The 21043-nt window shown below is 31.1% G+C and overlaps 1 protein-coding gene across 6 annotated transcripts in view; it reads right to left on the reverse strand.

The window, feature by feature from the left end:
• Positions 1–5622: 5622 nt before the first annotated feature.
• The window catches only part of LOC139499525 (sodium- and chloride-dependent taurine transporter-like), a 57163-nt gene continuing 41742 nt past the window's right edge, over positions 5623–21043 (reverse strand). For all 6 annotated transcript variants that reach the window (XM_071288236.1, XM_071288240.1, XM_071288235.1 and 3 more), the window contains exons 5-15: positions 20430–20718; positions 19756–19888; positions 18240–18374; positions 13945–14048; positions 12839–12963; positions 11646–11758; positions 10240–10377; positions 8940–9039; positions 7990–8090; positions 7250–7426; positions 5623–6167 (exon numbers count right to left, since the gene is read on the reverse strand). In XM_071288236.1, coding sequence (XP_071144337.1) covers positions 5931–6167; positions 7250–7426; positions 7990–8090; positions 8940–9039; positions 10240–10377; positions 11646–11758; positions 12839–12963; positions 13945–14048; positions 18240–18374; positions 19756–19888; positions 20430–20718 — 1652 coding nt within the window. In that variant the 3' untranslated portion in view covers positions 5623–5930. The remainder of the gene's footprint in view (positions 6168–7249; positions 7427–7989; positions 8091–8939; positions 9040–10239; positions 10378–11645; positions 11759–12838; positions 12964–13944; positions 14049–18239; positions 18375–19755; positions 19889–20429; positions 20719–21043) is intronic.

Raw genomic sequence — 21043 nt, forward strand, 5'->3', positions numbered from 1 at the left:
CATGTTCTGTAATGCAGTTTTCAATTGCAGGTGATGTTAGAATCCTTCAAAGATTTTTTTACAAAATGACCAACGTGTGTTTTTATTTGTATTTTACTGTATTAAAAATGAGACACATATATTAACAAGATGACAAAGATTGAGAATCATTGATATTAAGTTTTATTAAATTAGTTGCAATGAATTACATTGATTTCTATGTTAAATAAAAACCGATAATTTCACATGTGAAATTAACGTGGTTATTTCACTCTCTGACGTCATACAACAATAGGCGTTGTCAAGACGTCGATAACGACGGATTAAAACAAATTGTGAAAGCGTAGAAAAAAAAATATAGTTCCTTACATGTTTTACATTAATTCCTTTGAAAAAAGCAATTTGACAATCTAATAAAAAGAATAACTAATTAAAGAATTCAAATTTCGAAAAAAATCAACTCGTAACCAAACAACACTGATAATCATGATAATTAACTCATGCGCTACGCGCATTCGTGAATTAATATGTTGTTCGGTCAATCGTTGGATATTTTTCTCTATTTGAATTCTTTTAAAGGTTTCCATAATTATTGTTGCGTTGATCTAAATCAAACAAAAGTTTGGGGGATAGTTATCTGATGAACGCTTTATTCAAGAAATTAAAATTAAGTGGCAACTATTCTCATCTTTCATTAAAAATTAGTTCAATCCAAAATAACTCCTTGTTTTAAAGATCAGTCAGAATCAATTATTTCTTATACCTATTCCAAAACAATTGCAACTAAAATTTTCAATTATAATCACGTGTTGAAGGGTCTTAATATTGACGACTTCAAGTCTAAAACCTCCTCATTGTGGTAGTTTCCCATTCATGTATAATCTGTTTAGCCACGTTTTTACCGGGATCTCAACGTTTCATTATCAACTGCGAAATATGTTATATATGCTATGACAACAGATAAAGCCCCAAATAACATTGGTTGTGTGTGTAAACCAAAATTGACTAGTGTCAAACAATTCAAACAGGGTTACCAATGGTTTAAAAAAAACACGAAACTAGAAACTCTTATAAACAATATAAACAGAAGATTACCACAGAAAAACAGGTCCCTGAATCAGAAGAGGTGCAAACAAATACAGCGGATTGAAGTTAGTTCTATTATATTGCATATATATAAGTCCATTTGCTATCTGAGAATAATATATTCCTGATGCTTAACTTGGAAAGACTTAGTTTACACATTGTTATTTTATAATCACCCGGACAATTACTAGAGTGGATGCACTACACAAATACCAGATGTATGGATATTCGATATTTACCACTTAAGACAGGGACGTTTCAAGGATATATCAAAGATGGGTCGAACATTAAAAGTGTTTTCCAAGCGGAGCTAAAAAACATGAAAAAATTGTGAAATACACTAATGTAACGGTTCCTGACTTGAAGCATGTATATTTTATAGTTAAACAGTATGTGTTTAATTAATGAACATGATAAACTGCCAAATTCAATACAATATAGGAAGAGCTTGATAGTTTTTTTTGTGTTTCTGTCATAGAGGAGAGGAGGGGGCGTTCGCCTATTACACTGATATCTGGACCCGCCTCGAAAAGACATACATAATACTCCAGCTGTAATGGGCAATACAATTGGAGTCATGTAGTTTTCAGTTAAATATTTTTCTGACATATGGCTCATTATTCAATTTGTATCAGTATCTTCTGCAAAATCCTACACATGCATTATGCATGTTATTAGTATGTCTAAAAATGTGACACTTTTCTGAATTCTCTATCAGGAACTCTCAAAGGCGCCAAATCTATGAAAACCAGAATGTATCCCCTTTTCAAATTTATATTTCATCTTGAATCCAAAATCGGAAGCGCTGTCATTGCTGATTCCAACCTCTAACGTATCTGATTCTAAAACTTGAATCAATTCGTCGCATTGGGCTGGCAGCGATATACACAACAGCTCGGATGGATTTGACTTTTTCCACCGGCCCACCGTGGACAGCCTACCCGTGCCCACTCCAGCTATAATTTTGAAATTGCATACCGACTATTGGTGGGCAGAGTGGACAAGCTAGAAGTTTTGCCCACCCAGTGCCCACTCAGCTGTGGACAGGTGGACAAAGCAAAATTCACCTGAGCTGTAGTGTATGAATATTTTATTTTGTAGTGGACATGTTATACACATTCAAGCGGTGGATTAAATTTACCGACAGTCTTAGCAAATGTTTAACACCGCGTTAAAATAAACGATCAGTTGATCGATACACTTATCATGTGATTATTTTAAATCAAATGATTATGAAATTTTGATAATTTGTTAAAAGAGTGTATAACATGTATAATTAGTTCTTTCGTCAATTTGAACATCAATATTTCGAAATATATGAATTAAGACAAAAAAACGTCCGATATACCTATGAAGTTTTGACCTTAAACGCATATGTTGTTGTTGTTTTCAATATGATATTTATAGTATCTGAAATATATCACATAGATTCACCCATAGGACGCTAACATGGGTGAATTAACACGTTTATTTATGTTACATTCAAAACACACCTTATAAAATATAAGGTGTATTATTTTATATAGATCTTTTTATTAGTAAAAAATGTTTTGTTTTAACGCTTTTTGTAGTTGCAAATATTCCTATAAATGATTAGAACGGAAGAACTTCTGATATTTACAAATTAACAAGTGTAACTTTTGTCATTAATTGATCGTTAAGAAAAGGCAACAGCAAATCTGCCGCTGTTCAAAAGTCATAAATTGATAACAAAACTGAAGTGAAACAAAAACAAAGGCCAACAATCAAGGAAACAAACTATTTGATAACAACTATTACAAACATTGAGACACAATATAACAAAGTGAAATTCAAATTCATAAGTCGAATAATCACAATATCACAATGGTTATCAAAAGTACCAGGATCATAATTTTATACGCCAGACGCGCGTTTCGTCTACATAAGACTCATCAGTGACGCTCAGATCAAAAAAGTTAAAAAGCCAAATAAATACAAAGTTGAAGAGCATTGAGGATCAAAAATTCCTAAAAGTTGTGCCAAATATGGCTAAGGTAATCTACACAAACTAGTCGAAGCATTTACTAAATTCCAACATTGGTACAAAACCATCCTTCGTGAATATATACCAACATGTAGATAAACAAATCTACGAAAAAGACAAAGTCATTCTACAAAAGACAAAACATAATATGAAAGACTGAGTAACACTAGTTTTTATCTCCCTTACTGCTAAGTTTAATATTATATACTAAGAATATAAGAAGATGCTCTATAAACATTGACAGAAGAACTGTTTGTTAGTGTTTATTGCCACTTCCAGCATGTTTGGCTATAGTTTGGCGGTCAGTTAATTTTTGAAAGAAAAAGGAATTTAAAAAAGTATGATTGCCATTGAGAGAACTCTCCACAAGAGACCAAAATACATGGAAAATCACCTGCTATCAATTATACCTTCATTTTAGATTCAGGTGCTATGCATGTACTGATTTTAATACGTAGTCGATTGATTAAGGTAACAGTGGTATTCTGTACACTAATATAATTGTTTGGTTGAATTTCCTTTTTTCTTACTCCTTTTATAAACATTCATTTGATTCTTTGTTCATTGTCGTGTGTAGTCTTAAACCGTCAAACTTTAAATGAACAATGCATACTGAATGTTCTCCTTATCAAAACTAAACACATTGTACATGTTGCAATATACATTCATACACCGAACAGCATGACTGCCAGATCCAATGATCAATGAAAGTTATTTATGAAGTTTGAAAGTACTGTATCCAGTAAAATTGATATAAGCCCACTACTAGTATTTAAGAAGTATAGAAAAATAGTTAGCTGGAGACCCTATACAACCCAGTTAAAGACATATATACAAAGGATTTTTGTTTATCCCAGGCACAGGTTGTTATTTGGCACAACATTTTAGAATTTTCGGTCATCAATGCTCTTCAACTTTTTACTTGTTTGGATTTCTAACTATATTTTTTTGAGCGTGCTTATAAGTCTTATGTTAACGAAAGTTACATCTTAAAAGTTCATTTGAATTTTTTTTCTCACTAAATGTTCGTCATTGTCGTCTGTCGTCCTTAAATCGTTTAACATTAAATAAACGACGTATTCTGATATTCCTCTATATCGAAAATAAACACATCGCCATATTAGTTTAAACATATTTATTTATAGTGAATTGGGAAACAAGTTTTGCAACTTATATTAATCCCTTTCCACTTTGCGGGTGCGAGTGCTGCCTTGTAACGACATTAGCCTGCTCTTTTCCAAAATCTACAAGGGTGTCTTTCACGTGCAAGGGATGTCGCCGTACTGTAGAAGGAAAAGTATGACCACCAGAACCAATGATCGATGAAACTATTTTATACATTTAGAAAATATAGTATTCAGTAAGATTGATATAAGCGCACTAATTAGGAACTATTGAAAATTGGTTTATACGGAAACCCTTTACAACCCATTAAAGACCTGTATAACCAGCAACGTCTCACACAGTCGATATTTTTAACTTCAATGCCTAATAAAGGGTCACTTGAGGTTATCTAGGCTAAATTGAGTTTCTTGTTGTCTTTAACTATATTTTATAGAAAAATTCATACACATGTACAGGCAAATGATATTAATAATGAAAGAAGGGTTAACTTAATTCGTAATGCATTGGCCTTTAATCTACTAGTATTTTGGTGTAAGATCTTTTGTAACAAAACTGTCAGGTTTCAGCTCGCCTCGTCACGAAAGTTCAGTGAAAATGGGCATAGTCATTTTTGGGCCCTTTATAGCTTGCTGTTCGGTGCGAGGCAAGGCTTTGTTTTGGTTACCGAACTTTGATCTATAATGGTTTTTTTTTATAAATTGTAACTTGGATGGAGAGTGGCTCTTTTTCACTCATACAAATTTGATCTATGCTGCAATGTTAATCATATTAATATTTCGTAAAGAAGAATATATGACATTACCTAGGCAAATGGAAACTTAATGTGCTAACATCTGTTGCATAGTTTGTGTACTATATGTTTGACGTGTATTTATTATAAGTGTTAATAATGTACTTTTACAATATCTTTGTGATTTCTTAAATTGATCTAGTTTTCCCATCAGTGTTACGTGCTAAAATACGTAATTTTGTTTTACATCTAACAAAAAACCGAACTCTTAATCATTTCCATGCCAATGTACTGTTTTTCAAAAAATAAAATGGTGTCAATAAAAAGAACTGAGAAGTGCCTGTTTTATCAAAACGTATACCAAAACTATTCTAATTGGAATACGAAAAAAAAAGAAAACATTCAGATTGTTGTCTTTGTTATACCACTTTTGGTGGCCTCCGGTTGTTTTCGCTTTGACACATTCCCCATTTCCATTCTCAATTCTATTTGGTTTACCAGTATGTTTGACTGCATTACCTTAGTAAATAAACATGGCCGTTTGGTGATGCTGAATGTTTCCTAACTACAACCGGTCCGTGATTTGGATGATTTATCTTACATTTAAGCTTACTTTTGTTGTAAACACTTTACAGTTAACAGATTGCACGTCGATAGAGCCGAATATATATTAAAAAAATCTGCAATGCAACATGCATAAAGTAAAAACTAACATTTATTCTGAATACGATGTAGAATATATGCAGTAAAAATTAACCAATATGGTTGTAGATACTAAAATACAGATAAGTGCAGTCAAAAGTCAACTATCTAATATCAGTTAAAGCAGTCATCAAACTAGTCATTTGTTTTATACATTCTCTGCTTTATAGGTTAATTGTTTGTACATGATATAACAGCACCCAGTTAATAACTAAAACTGTACACGTTCTATAAACAATTGCTCAAATCGAAAAAAGGCACATATATGTAGAAGATTTAAAAAATTCGATGCAAAAACTGTTTCTAAACTTTTAAACCATTGGTACCATTAATACCATTATGTGCATTTGTACCATTTTCCAGTAGAGCTAGTTTAGTTTCTAAGATGTCTTCTTCATAATGATTATGTAATGGATCTTCACACGAGTTATCACAGCATTTCGATTTGGCATTACAATTCCCTATACTTTTTTCTCCTTTATCCTTTGGTCTTAGCTGATGGGCTTGTAATCCCTGGGGTTTTAGAAGTAAATGTAAAGTCTGAAATAAAAAAGAATTGTTTTAAATATATTCTCCACAACGGTTTTGCCATTTCAATGGAATTTGGTGCGACTGTCAAACAAGTGACAGGTTTACCAAGCTGAAATGTATATAAATAAGGCCGTTAGTTTTCTCGTTTGAATTGTTTTACATTGTCATATCGGGGCCTTTTATAGCTGTCTATGCGGTATGGGCTTTGCTTATTGTTGAAGGCCGTACGGTGACCTATAGTTGTTAATGTTTGTGTCATTTTGGTCTCTTGTGGACAATTGTCTCATCAATTTGGCAATCACACCACATTTTCTTTTTATATTTAAAACCAGGTTCAAACCACCATTTTCTGGAAAAGAAAATGCTTATACCAATTTAAGAATATGATAGTTGTTATTCATTCGTTTGATGTGTTTGAGCTTTAGATTTTGCCATTTGATTAGTAACTTTCCGTTTTAATTTTTCCCCTGGGTTTAGTATTTTTTTATTTCACTTTTTGATAAATTGTTGTTATTATTATTTACTATCGTTTTAGTAGAGTTGTAACTACAGAACATGGGTTATACAAACTAACAGTAAAATGCAATGTTTGGACTTAGATAGTATTTTGAAGAATTGTACCGAAGTGCTCTTCTTATATCATGTCTATGATTACGTAGTAGGAATATATTTTACTGTAAACCAATAGGGTCATTTCGAAATTAGCTAAATAAAACATTTCATATTTAATTGTGTTTCGCTTCATTGCAATCTTGAACACCTTTATAACAAATAAACAGTATTTTCCTTTCATTTATGTACACAATTTATCTTATTTTAATGCATTTATTACTTTTCTTCTGAATAATCGATATACTCTTAAGTAAATAAGTTTTTTTTATTTCTTGGCAACGTTAATAAGATAACAAGGTGGGGCTTAAATATATTGAAAAGAAGAACACATTTTTGACAAAATTTCTTCTAGACAGTTATTTTTCATTCTTCGTGGTTCGATAAAAGGTGTATTCATCTAGATGTCAAAATTATATTTATATTTACACTTTTTAGTATTGAGTTAAGTAGATATAAAACTATTGTAAAACTTCACTTACCTGAAAATTAAGTTTATACCGCCATATATTGAAAGGTATCATGAGTGGAATAAACATGACTGAAAACGAGGCCATACTCCATCCTATAGCTATTGCCCAGCCTGGATACTCGTAAACACCAGATGGTCGTTTGTACTCCAAGTTTGAATAATTTATAATGCTCATTAAGAACATGCCCTAAAAATAGAGAAATAATAGAAGCTGTGAAAATTTGTTTTAATGTTGGAGATTTATTTTGCTTGAGACAGCAACGTTACTAGTATATTTCTGGAATACATTCTCATACACCCATGGATTCGTTCATATTCGTTCGATATCAATTTTCGTTGATTTCATGGGTACAGGAGAATCATGATTTTTGAAGTTCAACGAATAACAAATTTTAAAAACGAAGGTATGCCGACTTTGCCAAAACCACGAAATTAAATATCCACCAATAAAAAAAGAGACGAAAATAGCACAGGGTCATTCAAACACATAAGTCGAAAATAAGCTAACAACGCCATGGCTTAAAAAACTTTATAGGACAGTTGCTTGTCATTATACTAATTTTCTCAATTATATTAGTGTTTTTACAAAAGGAAAGTTTAAGCTTTAAACTTATATGAACATGAATAAAGGTATTAATTTGTGTAAGACATTTAAAATAAACCATTCACAAAATGTCGGTTTCAGCAAACGTTATTATTTGGTCTGAAAAGCATAAATGAAAAACGAAAACATAAGATTACCAAACTTACCAAACAAAACATCGGCGATAAAAATGTCCAGCAAAAACCCATGTATGGATTGATTCTGCGCCCAAGCATCATTTCAACATTGTCATAGAACCGTCTGACTCCTTCATACAAAAAATATATCATTAATGAATTTGATAATCAAAGGTAAAGCTTTCTCTGAATTTGTATTGTTTTTTGTTAACAAATTGTATACCATTGGATAACATGTCTTGTTAATTTGCTTACACATTTTTGATGTGATCTTACACAAAAAGTTAAATGATTTCGTGTTCTGGCATTGTACTGTAGTTAATAATAAAAGCAATGGAATTTGCTCATTGTTAAAGTCCGTCCGATTATCTAAAGTGTTTGACTTCTAAAATATGTTGTCTCTTGTGTAGTTGTTTATTGGCAATCATACCATTTTTACTTATTCTTATACATGTTTATTATGTAATTTTGCATAAAAATCAGAATCAACACCATGCGAACTAAAATTACTGTAATGGGAAAACGAAGAAAAACAGAAACAAAAATTCGACTAGCAAAATCACCTTGTAAGTGTCACTGGTGACATTTGCATAGGAATTTCATTAATCTAATAAAGCAAGTTTTTGGTTTTTTTTGTGTTTGCTTTATAATATCTAAACTTTTGAAGCATAAAGTCGTTTGTGAAAAATATTAAAAATAAGGAATATGCCGTTAAAGATATACAAATGTTATATACACGAATGTTTTCATGTGAATTATGTATATTTTAAACTGTTTTATTAAATACACTGAATAAGTAATAATAAATTGAAAAGAATTTAACCAATATTTTTTTTCGTATTTGGATTAATTACCAATGATTTAAAAAAAAGTATTTTTATACAATTTTACTAATCTTGTACAGAAAATGTATTGTGTAATGTTTTAAAAAAAATATTCAGGTATCTGAAACATGAATTAGATTTTAGATAAATACACACCATAAACCCAGGCAACAGCAACACATTCAAAAAATCCAATCAACAGTATGATGATACATGTAGAGTAGAAGTTAAAAAGCTCAAACACGTAAATACCTCCCTGTAATTGATAAAAAAAAAATGAATAAAAGGAACCTTATATATAAAAACAGTCATCGTATCACTACAAACGTCGTTTGTGAAACATGTTGGTAACGCTTCAGAATCGCATGCGATCACCCTAAGGGTTTAGTGGATGTTTGTGATGCTTAGTCGTTAGTTTTTATGTAGTATTTTGTTTACTTTGATTTTGGTCGTATATCGTGTTTGCCATGAAATTAGCTATGTTCTCCGGTTTTTACGACCGTAATATGTAATAAATTTATAAACGATTTTTATCCTTACATTGCAGGCATTATTATATAACTGTTCAATTTTGACAATTACACGTTAACAAAGCTACAACTAAATGAACTTTCAGTAGTATTTTTGCAATATGTCTTAAAATGGACATGATTTATAATATATAGCCTTCAGCTATTATAAAATGTTTATATATAATATCAATACAAATAAACGTGTAATGTGGAGCTTACAAACTCTACTGTGGAAAAACTAAATCATGTCAAAGGGTTTAAAACAATTTACGATGGACCAATAGTGAAATTTTTATCACTTAACAACCATTCGTGTTAGGTTGTTTGATTTGTAATATAACCTTGTTGACAATACAAAGCTTTTTAGAGGATCGATGTTCTTTTGAGGTTCAATAGAAACCGGTTTGCCTAATTATTCTTATGAATCTAATTCAATTAAAATGTATCCTGAAGGTAAACCCTATCGTTATTTGCTAATTTCGTACAATATTGCCAATGTTTTATCTCGGCTTCACCTATTATTGAAAAACACAGGATTCATGTGCAAACACGAACATGAGCCAGCATGTGATAGGTATCTATGAGAGTAGGCTTCTGTTTTGTATCTTGTTCATCTGATATTTTATTTAATCTTCCACGATTTGACTATTTTATTCATTATGACTGTTTTTGTTCACGCATCGTTGTAATATAACGCAGTTTGATGAGACTGTCGTACAAGTGAGATATTTAGCGCTATAAAACCAGATTTGAAAATGCTTATACCAAGTCATGAACTTGACAGCTGTTGGCCATTCGTTTGATGCGTTTTGTCATTTGATTTTCTGTGTGATTAGGGACTTTTCGATCGAATTTTAGGAGTTCAGTATTTTTGTGATTTTACTTTTTGTTGTTGATGCTATATATAAATGCATATATGTGACATTGTTTACTATGAGACTTACATGTGTCACCATACAGAGTCCAAGTAAGAAATTCAGAAAGCAAATAAACGCTGTAAACGCCTCCTTTCTATATTTCCGTCTTAAAACACTTGGCCATTGATCAACTATTGCTGTAACAACTGCCTCGACACCGACGAACTAAAAAAACACACAGGTGTCATTTTAAAGGATTTTTGATAGTGCTAGGATTAATATAGTAATACATATGGTTAACATTGGATCAATAACTAGTAGGGGAATATACATTACATACTCATACATGCAGGATATAGTGTCTATCGATTGTTTAGTGTCTAAAGTGTTTCTGACACATACTGTCAAATTGAATTATAAATGAACACTCTCCAGACCAAGAACATCGAGAATGTGTATTAGTTAAGAAATGTTACTATAAAATGAACTGACAAGGGTTAACAGCCAGTTCAACTAAATTGTTATACAGCTCTCATTCTTGTCGAATATAAACATTCAAAACGTGTATTCAATCAACAAATACGTACTCAGGATCGAAAATCAGTTGTTTTGATTTTACAACAGAGATAAAAATCATTGCATGAAAAGAAAATAATTACACATACTCATAATTTCATTGCGTTAAATGCCAACATACATTTCCATTTTAATTTGAGAGGTTGTTTAACATGTTCAGTAAACACTAATTTCTGTGTTTATTTTATTAGGAATGATTATCATAACAGAGATACATGGAGAGAACGAGGATACACATTAACTCTTAAAATATAAATACACAGTCTAACTAATAAAATTGTCTACAAATTTGGAGACTTTGGCAAATAACTAGACTGATTGTGTACTGCAATAGTATAATCGTAAATGGCGGTATATCATGCATTTACCTGAATAACAATTGCTCGTGGTATGCAATATTCGCTTGGTACATTCATTATCACCATAATTTGTCTATTATATTCGAACCGCATTAAACTAAGTGCGACTAACTATGTAATTGACCAATCATAATTACTAGATTCCATGATCGTAAATAAGAGTAAGAATACAGTATTATATTAATATTTGAAAAGTAGATGAATATCTATCTAAACTTTGTACTTTATTTGGCTTTTTTTTTTTTTTTTTTTTTTTAACTTTTTTTGATTCGAGCGTCATTGATGAGTATTTTGTAGACGAAACGCGCGTGTGGCGTATATACAAAATTTAGTCCTGGTTTCTATGATGAGTTTATTAGTAACATTTTCTTTTCATTTCAAACTTTTCAAAATTGTATTGTAATGCCGAAATGGTTTATATGTATATTTTTGTATGTATTGATGAAATGGAAACCTTAGGGAAGTCGATCTAGAAGGTTATTATCATGCCCAAAGGAAATTAAGAAATAAGCACGACACTTCTTAAAGCAGTGTTGCAATACATATAAATGTTTATACCTGGCTATCAAATCCAAGTAGAATCACCATAAAGAAAAACAGAACCGACCAAAATGGAGCACCTGGCATCATCGATACGGCTTTAGGGTAAGCTATAAAAGCTAGTCCAGGTCCTGTATAATGTACGTTATAACGGTTAGAACAAAAATCAGTATTATCATGAAATATCCTTTAGTTCCCCCATAAGCCTTTAAAATATTAAAAAAAAAGATGAAATGAAAGTAAAATTAATCGCTGCATTTAAAATAATCTAAAACGTACTTGATAAATTCTTAAATGAAAGTAAAATGAATAGCTGTATTTTAAATAGTTAATTGATTAAATCATTTACAACTGTTTTTGAAAGTTCATTATCATGTGTATTATTTTTCTTTAATTATAAATAGAAACTGTATTCTGAAGATTTGAAAAGTAAAAAATTAAAGCATTTCCCCCTTCAAAATGTAATAAAAAAAGTGACAAATATAATAGTCACACCAGCCGTACAAAACCTTTCAATATATGTAGGGCAATTTAAGATTTTAAAAAACTACACTGTGTATGTGTGAATACCCAGTTCTAATGATAGATTTTATAAAAGAAGTCAAATTGTTGCATTTAACTTTTAAGTTCATGCTTTTATAAGATGTAAAGATGATAATATGTGGTGTTACTGTGCATGAATTTATAGAATAGCTCTGGACATGATGAAGGACGTTTCTTTTACTGAAACAAAATGAAAAATGTAGTTAAAACTGTCACACATATTTTAGTCAGTAAAAAGGCTATGTGTAACAGTTATTTGGGCTTAAGCTTAACTTTTCCCGTGATTACCAGTTTCCATGACCAGCAAAAACATAAAACCTTTAGATAGTTACTCTCATGACTCCAATCAATATTGTTCGGTTCATTCATATCCACACGGATATTTATCCTTATTTGTATGTTTAGGGGGTCATAATCACTTCTAGTAGGCTTTTATGATTAAGATAAGTTCAAGAATGAGAACAAGGAATATGTGATAGAATTTAGGGAATTCGCTAAAATACTCTCGGTACGTTGGCCAAAATCTATCGTATACTCTTTAAGTGTATAAGGTGACCTTGTCATTTACATGTTTAGTATCCGAACAGTAAAAAAGGTTGTATTCGTCAATTTGGTGTCCTTTTTAGAGTTTTGATTGTTCTTGTTGTGTTTTTGCTGATTTTTCTAACCTGACTCCGCCACTTTGTCTATGGAAGTATCTTGTACGAAGGCCATGTGACCCAAAATTGTAAAGATGATTAATCCAGCTAATAAACTGGTCCCAGTATTTGTACATGCGAAAATGATGCAGTCTCTGTGAATAAAAGAAACATTTCGAAACTGCCCTTAAACGAACACATTGTCCGACCGATTGGTTTTTTTTTTCGCTGCCCTGTGCATATTTTCCCTGACCGTGTGAGGTCATGTTCGTGTACTTAAATTCATTTAAAAGATTTACATTGACTTTTACCAGTTTAATTTTGCGATATGCTGAAACATGACAATAGAAAGATTATAGCTAAATACATTTACAACATATAACTTCTGCTTTTCAATACAAATATCAAAATGTGTTCATTAATGCAAATATCTCAAAAGTTACCAGATAGTATTATCTAATGAATATTCATAAGTTACCAGATAGTATTATCGAAAGAATATTCACATATAAGAATTTCATACGCTGAATGTAATATGATTTTGTTTTTTCCATGATTACTAATTTTTCTAAAATATACTAGCGACCCTCACTCAATGTAGTCATACTTTTTGTTCATGTTATCAAGTTCATTTACCTTTGAAACTTGGTCACCTCCATTTAAATACTTTTTATGCTAATTATGATACATTTCCTGGTTGTCATATCAATCATACAGTACATGTGTTTAATGTTTTTTGGTTGCCGCCCATATATCAACAGTCGTGAAAAGTATTTATCTTGACATGTTCTCATCAATTTAAATATATATATACGAAATATTTAAATATAGTGCATTTTTTTCGGAGTAGTATTGCATAAAGTTTTTTTCCGTGTTTTAAATTGAAACGCATTGTAAATAACGTTTTCTACCTTACAATATAAATTTTCGCTTCATGCTTATACAATATAAACGGTACCGTTTTTAAAATGCTGAACACAATCGTTTAAGTAAGGGTTACACCACCATAAAGAGGTGTTTCCTCTTAGAGGAGGTTTATACACAGAAAACGTTTAACTGTGTACTATTGGTTTAATGGGACATTCCAAGCCTATGTGAAAGTTTTTTCAGTTTGGATTTTTAGCTTAATAACATACTTGTAGGAGTTATGTTTGAACTTGTTAAAACTTCCAAGAACTGTGAGAGAACCAACTCCAATAGAATAGGTGAAAAATATCTGAGAACCAGCGTCAACCCACACCTGAAAATTATAAACAGAGGATTAAAATTACGATTCTAATATGAGGTCCTTATTACGCTTTGAAAACAAAGCCGTGTTCTAATGAGCACAAAATATGTTTGACACATGCGCACACATTTACTGTTTATATGAAAGTTATTTCAATCGTTATTCTATAAAGTATATACATTCAAGTATCTTATATAAACTTTTGTAATGAATGCTATATCGAACAACATATATTTACCCTGCTCGTATTTTTTAAACTTATCAAATATGAAATGTAATGTACAGACTCCCCAAGGAGGAAACGGGAACAGCTTAATATTTTTACGCTATTTTCGTACGCTTCGACCTATAAAAAATACTGTATTTGTCCTATTAGAATCGGAATAATTCCTTCATGTTATGCTCTATGCTTATTTTAACATGGGTAGGCATTACATTTTATCACATTTTCACCTCGCTAACGCTCAGTGTAAAATATCGACAAATATAATGCCTACCCATGTTAAAATGGGCATAGAGCATGACACGAAGGAATTATTTCTTAAATTATCAACATGATTGTATTTTTATCAACAATTATTATAAATTTATATCATGTGTACCGGATACAGCAGTTGTTAAATATTAAAGACTTTTCAATGTTTTAAGTCAGACAAGTTCAAAGTAATTGAAGACCTTAATGCACCTATATATCTACAGACGTACTTAGGATTTAAAATTGAAATGAGAAATAGATAATTTATGTTTTGTCAAAAAAAATGTTCTAAATTCACTACAACCTGTTCATTCATATCAAAGTCTTAGACAAGGGCAATGCGTTTCATGACCTTCAAAATGTTTTATTACAACACAATGAATGTGCTTGCTAAATTTATATGGCATGCATATAATTTAAACAACAGAGTTTAGTAAGTACCATAAAATAAATGTAATTTATAAATAAACACATTAATAAAAAATATCGTACTGGTACGATGTTACTCAATTGTATACTGATCGGCAATATAGATAAGAATAATGGAAGATGGACGATGATTTACTTGCACTCAACATTTTCTAATTTGTCCCTTATGAGACAATAAAAAAGATAACTTGTGGAAATCGATAACTACAATTGGCAAAATAATATACTGTTCAAAAAATAAAACGACACATGCATATCATTTACACCACGACTTTAAGCAATTGAATCTTTCGTCAAACGTCCTTCTTCCTTTTAAAACATTTTAACATTAATATATAAGCCACTTAACCACATAGGTACGTCATACTCGATTTATACTGATATAAAAAGTGGAGGGAAGACAGAATGAGTCTTATTGCTGGTAAACATTTTTTGGCCAATGTTTTATGTTTTACATATGAGTATAGCCTGACAAAAGGATATATTTTTTTTTATTTTCAGTTTTACAAATTTCATGATTGTATTCCTCTTTTTGTCTTATCTATAAAACAATATCATCATAAATATATTGTATATTGTTTTTGTTTTTAGAAAGAAAAACAGAAAAACGTTCTAAATATTGACACCCTGCTGTTTACTCATATCAAAGTTTAAGACAAGGGCAATGTAACCTTGTGACCTTCATAATTTTTTATTACAACAAAATTAATGTTCTTGCCACATTTGTATGGCATGTATATCATTTAAACAACAACGTTAAGTTAGTGAATCAATCACCAAGGGTACGTCATCACCTTTTGAACGTTCTAACAATAATATATTAGTCATTAATGTACGTTGTTACTCAATTGTATACTGAAGGACAATATTAAAAGAATTAGGCGAATGAAAAGGATTGTGTGTTGTTGAAAGAAATTTGTTGTTAAAACGATTGTTGTGTCACTTTTAAAAAAGACGAAAATTACCAAAGGGATATCCAAACCGATAAGTCAAAAACCAACTCACAATCCCATGGCACAACAACACAAAACATAAAAACAAAAGTACACAAAGCTCAAAGTATACACACCACCGACTAGGCATTATGAGCCATATAAAACACAGGTTTGTGATTTACTGTCCTCCGGTAGGACAATTATGAGTTACGGTTCAGGTTAGATATGCAAATAATAATAATAATACAATAGGGAAACAAAAATCATATTTTACAGATCGAGAAATAAGCAACCGTGTGCATAAGAAAATACAACGAACATAAAAATCCAAAAACCATATCGCACAAAAGTATAGATTTGCGATCTCATGTTGCATTATAAAAGAGAAAACAGTGTCTGTGTATCTAGTGAAACCAGTTTCGTTCCTCATGTTATGATGCAACACACCAAATTCATATAACTCAGTGTTGTCTCTGAATCTATATACCAAGCATGAACTCTCAAGGTTCATGTACTTTAAATAGACATTTTGACTATTTTTCATTCGAACCAAATAGAATATGATATATATGTCTTTTGTAAGAAACTTTGGACACTTGCATTTTGCATATAGTGAACATTTATTAGTGAACAACCCGGTGGGTGCCACATGTGGAGCATGATCTGCTCACCCTTCCGGAGCACCTGAGGTCATCTGACATCACCCCTATTTTTTGGTTGGGTCCGTATTGCTTATTCTTTATATTTTCTATGTTGTGTCATGTGAACTATTGTTTGTCTGTTTGTCTTTTTCATTTTTAGCCATGGCGTAGTCAGTTTATTTTCGATGTCTAAAATTGACTGTCTCTCTTGTATCTTTCGTCCCTCTTATATAGATATCATGTTTGCGAAAGATGATTTAATGAATGATTAAGATTAAGTATCGGATGTATGTATAACGCTGTACTCTTTTTGGTAAAGTCTGTGTCGAATTTTATCCAGTTATAAAGATACATTATCACAATAAGGGTAAGGTTTTAACAACAATTTGCCCTGTGTAAATGCGTAATAATTTTGTTTGCAGTATTATCAGATTGTTTTAATTTTCAAATTAAACAAATAAATTTGACGTCAATTATTGTTCTTATGTTAAGTGCCTTATGTTTCCTTACATAACACATGTAAACTGCAACACTACGTCAAATTATATCCTGTTAAAAACATACATTACCACAAAAAAAGATCGAAGGTTATCATAACAAACAAATTATCAATGTAATAGTTCATTGCAATTTCATGTTCCATTTTTTGTTATTTTGTTTATTTTTCAAATATTTTTATCTTCATATCATACCGTTTTACTTTTACTTATTGTCAATCTGTTATATAAAAGCCTTGTTTTACCTGTTTATTCAATGAATGCTATTGTATAAGCAGGCTGTATACAAATAACAAGGGACAACAAGACAAATACCTCCTTTTATGTATATGTGAAAGTTTGTCTTGACAATAACATTAATTTATAATGTGAACTTGAGTTGTCTGCCGCACATTTCAAAGCTTGAAATATTTGCATTATTTGCCGGTACTTTCCGCCAAATTCATACATAATTATTAATACACTTTGTATTTAATCTATATCATTCCTGTGTCATTTCTCCGTTTTTCCATTAGTAGACAAAAAACTAGGTGCCATCAAGTTAAAGGAATTATGACAAATGATCGTTTAAGACTTATTTTGTGTATTCGTTTAAAATTCATCGTAAGACAATAAAAAATTATAAATGTTTCCCACAGTTTATTTTAGAACTAAAACTCCAAAAGGCAATATGTTTTAGCAATAATGTTTAGATTATTCGTCATATTCGTACTTTTTTTATTGTATATATATCATTTATTCTTATTCTATAGCAAATAAAGGCAACAGTAGTATACCGCTGTTTGAAATTCATCATCAAATATAAGAGGAGAACTACGACACAAGAGAAACACAGCACTAAAATGTAACACACTCAGAAGCGAACTATAGAATAACAATCGCCATTTTACCGACTTGGTACGGGACATTGTAAGAACAAAATTATAGGTTGATTTTCTTATCCCAGGCATAGATTACCTTAGACGTATTTGGCACAACTTTTTGGAATTTTGGATTTTAAATGCTCTTCAACTTTGTTCTTGTTTGGCTTTATAAATATTTCGATATGAGCGTCACTGATGGGTCTTATGTAGACGAAAAGCGCGTCTGGGGTACTAAATTATAATCCTGGTACCTTTGATAACTATTTGTGGCTAGCAAAACCTCCCGCTAATATGGCAATGTTCAATATAACATTACAATGACAACATTACAGGACAGGACTACAAAACAAAACATCGACTTACCTGCATGTCGGAAAGTTTACTTAGATTAGGCTTTAAGTAATATATGACACCATCAATTGCTCCTGGTAACATGGAGTTTCTTATCAATAAGATGAACATAAAGAGATAAGGCGTTGTAGCTGTGAAGTACATAACCTGCAATGGTATAGATAAATTAGAGGATAAGCGCTATAGAACCAGGTTTAATCCACCATTTTCTACATTTGAAAATGCCTGTACCAAGTCAGGAATATGACAGTTTTTGTCCATTCGTTTTTGATGCGTTTTGTTATTTGAATTTGCCATGTGATTATGGACTTTCCCAATTGATCTTCCTCTAAGTTCAGTATTTTTGTGATTTTACTTTTTATGAGCACCTGATACCTGAAGTTACATCCGAGTTTGGTTGTGTTTTTGTTCAGTATTTATTTGTGTTTTGTATACTGCTGTTTCTCGTCTTGTTCTATTTTTTGCCTGGTGTTTGTTTTCGTCTTTTGATTTTGAATGCCATTTTGGTATCTTTTGCCACTCTTTTATGCATGTTATGCGTGCCATATATCCTTTCTCAACTCCAATTCTATCGGTTAGTTTTCTAATCGATTGAAGTTGATGACGCACACATCGTTATAATATAAGGTAAATAAAACGTAAGGTGACAATATGAAAAAAAAAAAAAAAGTAGAATTTGGAATTTGTTATACATGTAATATAAATATATGCACGAAATTTTGTAAGCAATACTCCTTTTGATGTTTTGCTGTTTTATGCTTACTTTTCAAGAATACAGTCAAAACTTCACCAAGACATAATAATACAATTTTGAAGCCTATTTAACATGTTTAATGTACAGAATTTGAAATCAGTTACTGTAAAGGAGTTGTGTATACATTGTTAGCAAATTTTGCTAGTTATTTAAAAGTTAAATGCAAAGTTACGAGTAAAAAAACTTTCAAGCTGATTGACCTTTTAGAAGACTGCAACACATATCATACTGTTTTTTTTATGACTGGTTTTGAAGCAAAAATGTTCCACCGTTTATAATTTTAACTCTTTGCTCTAGAAGCGATTTACTGTTCTAATATTTTAATTTGTATTGGCTAAACATTTGTTGTCTTCGATTTATGTCTCATACGACTTAAACCCGAGTTCTAACTGCCTTATATCTACTACAGATTTATGTCTCATACGACTTAAACCCGAGTTCTGACTGCCTTATATCTACTACAGATTTACCTTTTTTTTTTATCTACAGTAGTGAACGAAAATAAAGATGATAGTATAGTATGATCATCAAGATGAGGAACAGTTTGAACATCAAGATAGAAGAACAGTATGAGAAGCAAGATGATATCAACATAATTAAGATCAACATTATAGTATACTATGAAGATCAAGATGTTTGTATACTATGGAGGTCAAGATGAAGGTATACTATGAAGATCAAAATGACAGTATACTATGAAGATCAAGATGATAGTCCAATCTAGAGATCAAGATGACACATCACTATGACGATCAAGATTATAGATCTACATACCTTTCCGGAAGACTTTATACCTTTACATATACATAGATATACGGCGATCCAGGCAAATAACAAGCATAAACAAATATCCCATTTTATAGCTCCTGGCTGATCAATACCATCTGAAATTCCTAGGACTTTATTTCTGAAAAAGTTATTATATTTTTTATCAACAAGAACGCATTGCGATGATTTTGAATCATTGAACTATAAAAGCAGATATCAATTATTTCTTTTGAATCTTTGAGTGAGATATATTATTTGTCAAGATATATAAAGTATGAAATGCAGTGTATATTTTTTTGTTTAAGAAGGACGCGTTTGACTTAGACTATAATTCTTTTTTTTTAATTCGTATGTATCATTACTTTGGGCTCTTGAAAATCATGAAAAAAATCGATTCTATCAAATAATAAAATCGAGAATGGAAATGGGAAATGTGCCAAAGAGACAACAACCCGACCATAGAGCAGACAACAGCCGAAGGCCACCAATATGTCTTCAATGTAGCGAGAAATCCTGCACCCGGGGCGTCCTTCAGCTGGTCGCTAAACAAATATGTATACTAGTTCAGTGATAATAGACGTCATACTAAACTCCGAATTATACACGAGTAACTAAAATTAAAAATCATACAATAATACTTATTATTTATAGGTTAATATAGCAGAAATATAAACACTCACTCCCAGAATTCTGTAACCGGATCCGAAAACAGCTGGTTTGATGTATTTTTCAAAGCAGAAAGAAAGGGAATAGTGATGTTTCCCATTTCATCATTATGCATACTTGAATTTGTAAAGTTTCCATCTTCTTTTGTATAATCTTTGCAGTTTTTGTTCCATTCATGACCACAGCTGGCCCATGGTAATTCACTTGTAAAGGAACTAAACCAATAGTAGAAAGCCCATGCCATGATAACGTTGAAAAACGTATTGGAGAAAAACATGATGATGGTTGACGCAATTCCTATCCCTAACAAAAAAGAAAAACATAGAAGTTTAAGACGCTATTTAAAGGCAATGTTTCTCACTTAATCGACTTAATTTAATTCGGGCATCAATACCAAATATTTTTTACAAGTATTTCATATTTTTAATAGACTATTTCATATTTTAAATAGACAACTATTTCGTATCTTGAATAGACAAATATGTAACATCTTGAATATATTAAAATCAAATATCTTGGAAAGATAAGTATTCCATTACACTGGTTACAAATTTATGAAACATATACCTGATCCGATACTTAAAATAAATCTAATATTCATTATAAGCAAAAAGAAAAGGTATACATA

The sequence above is a fragment of the Mytilus edulis genome, chromosome 12 (assembly GCF_963676685.1).
Source record: "Mytilus edulis chromosome 12, xbMytEdul2.2, whole genome shotgun sequence".
In the NCBI taxonomy this organism is placed as follows: Eukaryota; Metazoa; Mollusca; class Bivalvia; order Mytilida; family Mytilidae; genus Mytilus; species Mytilus edulis.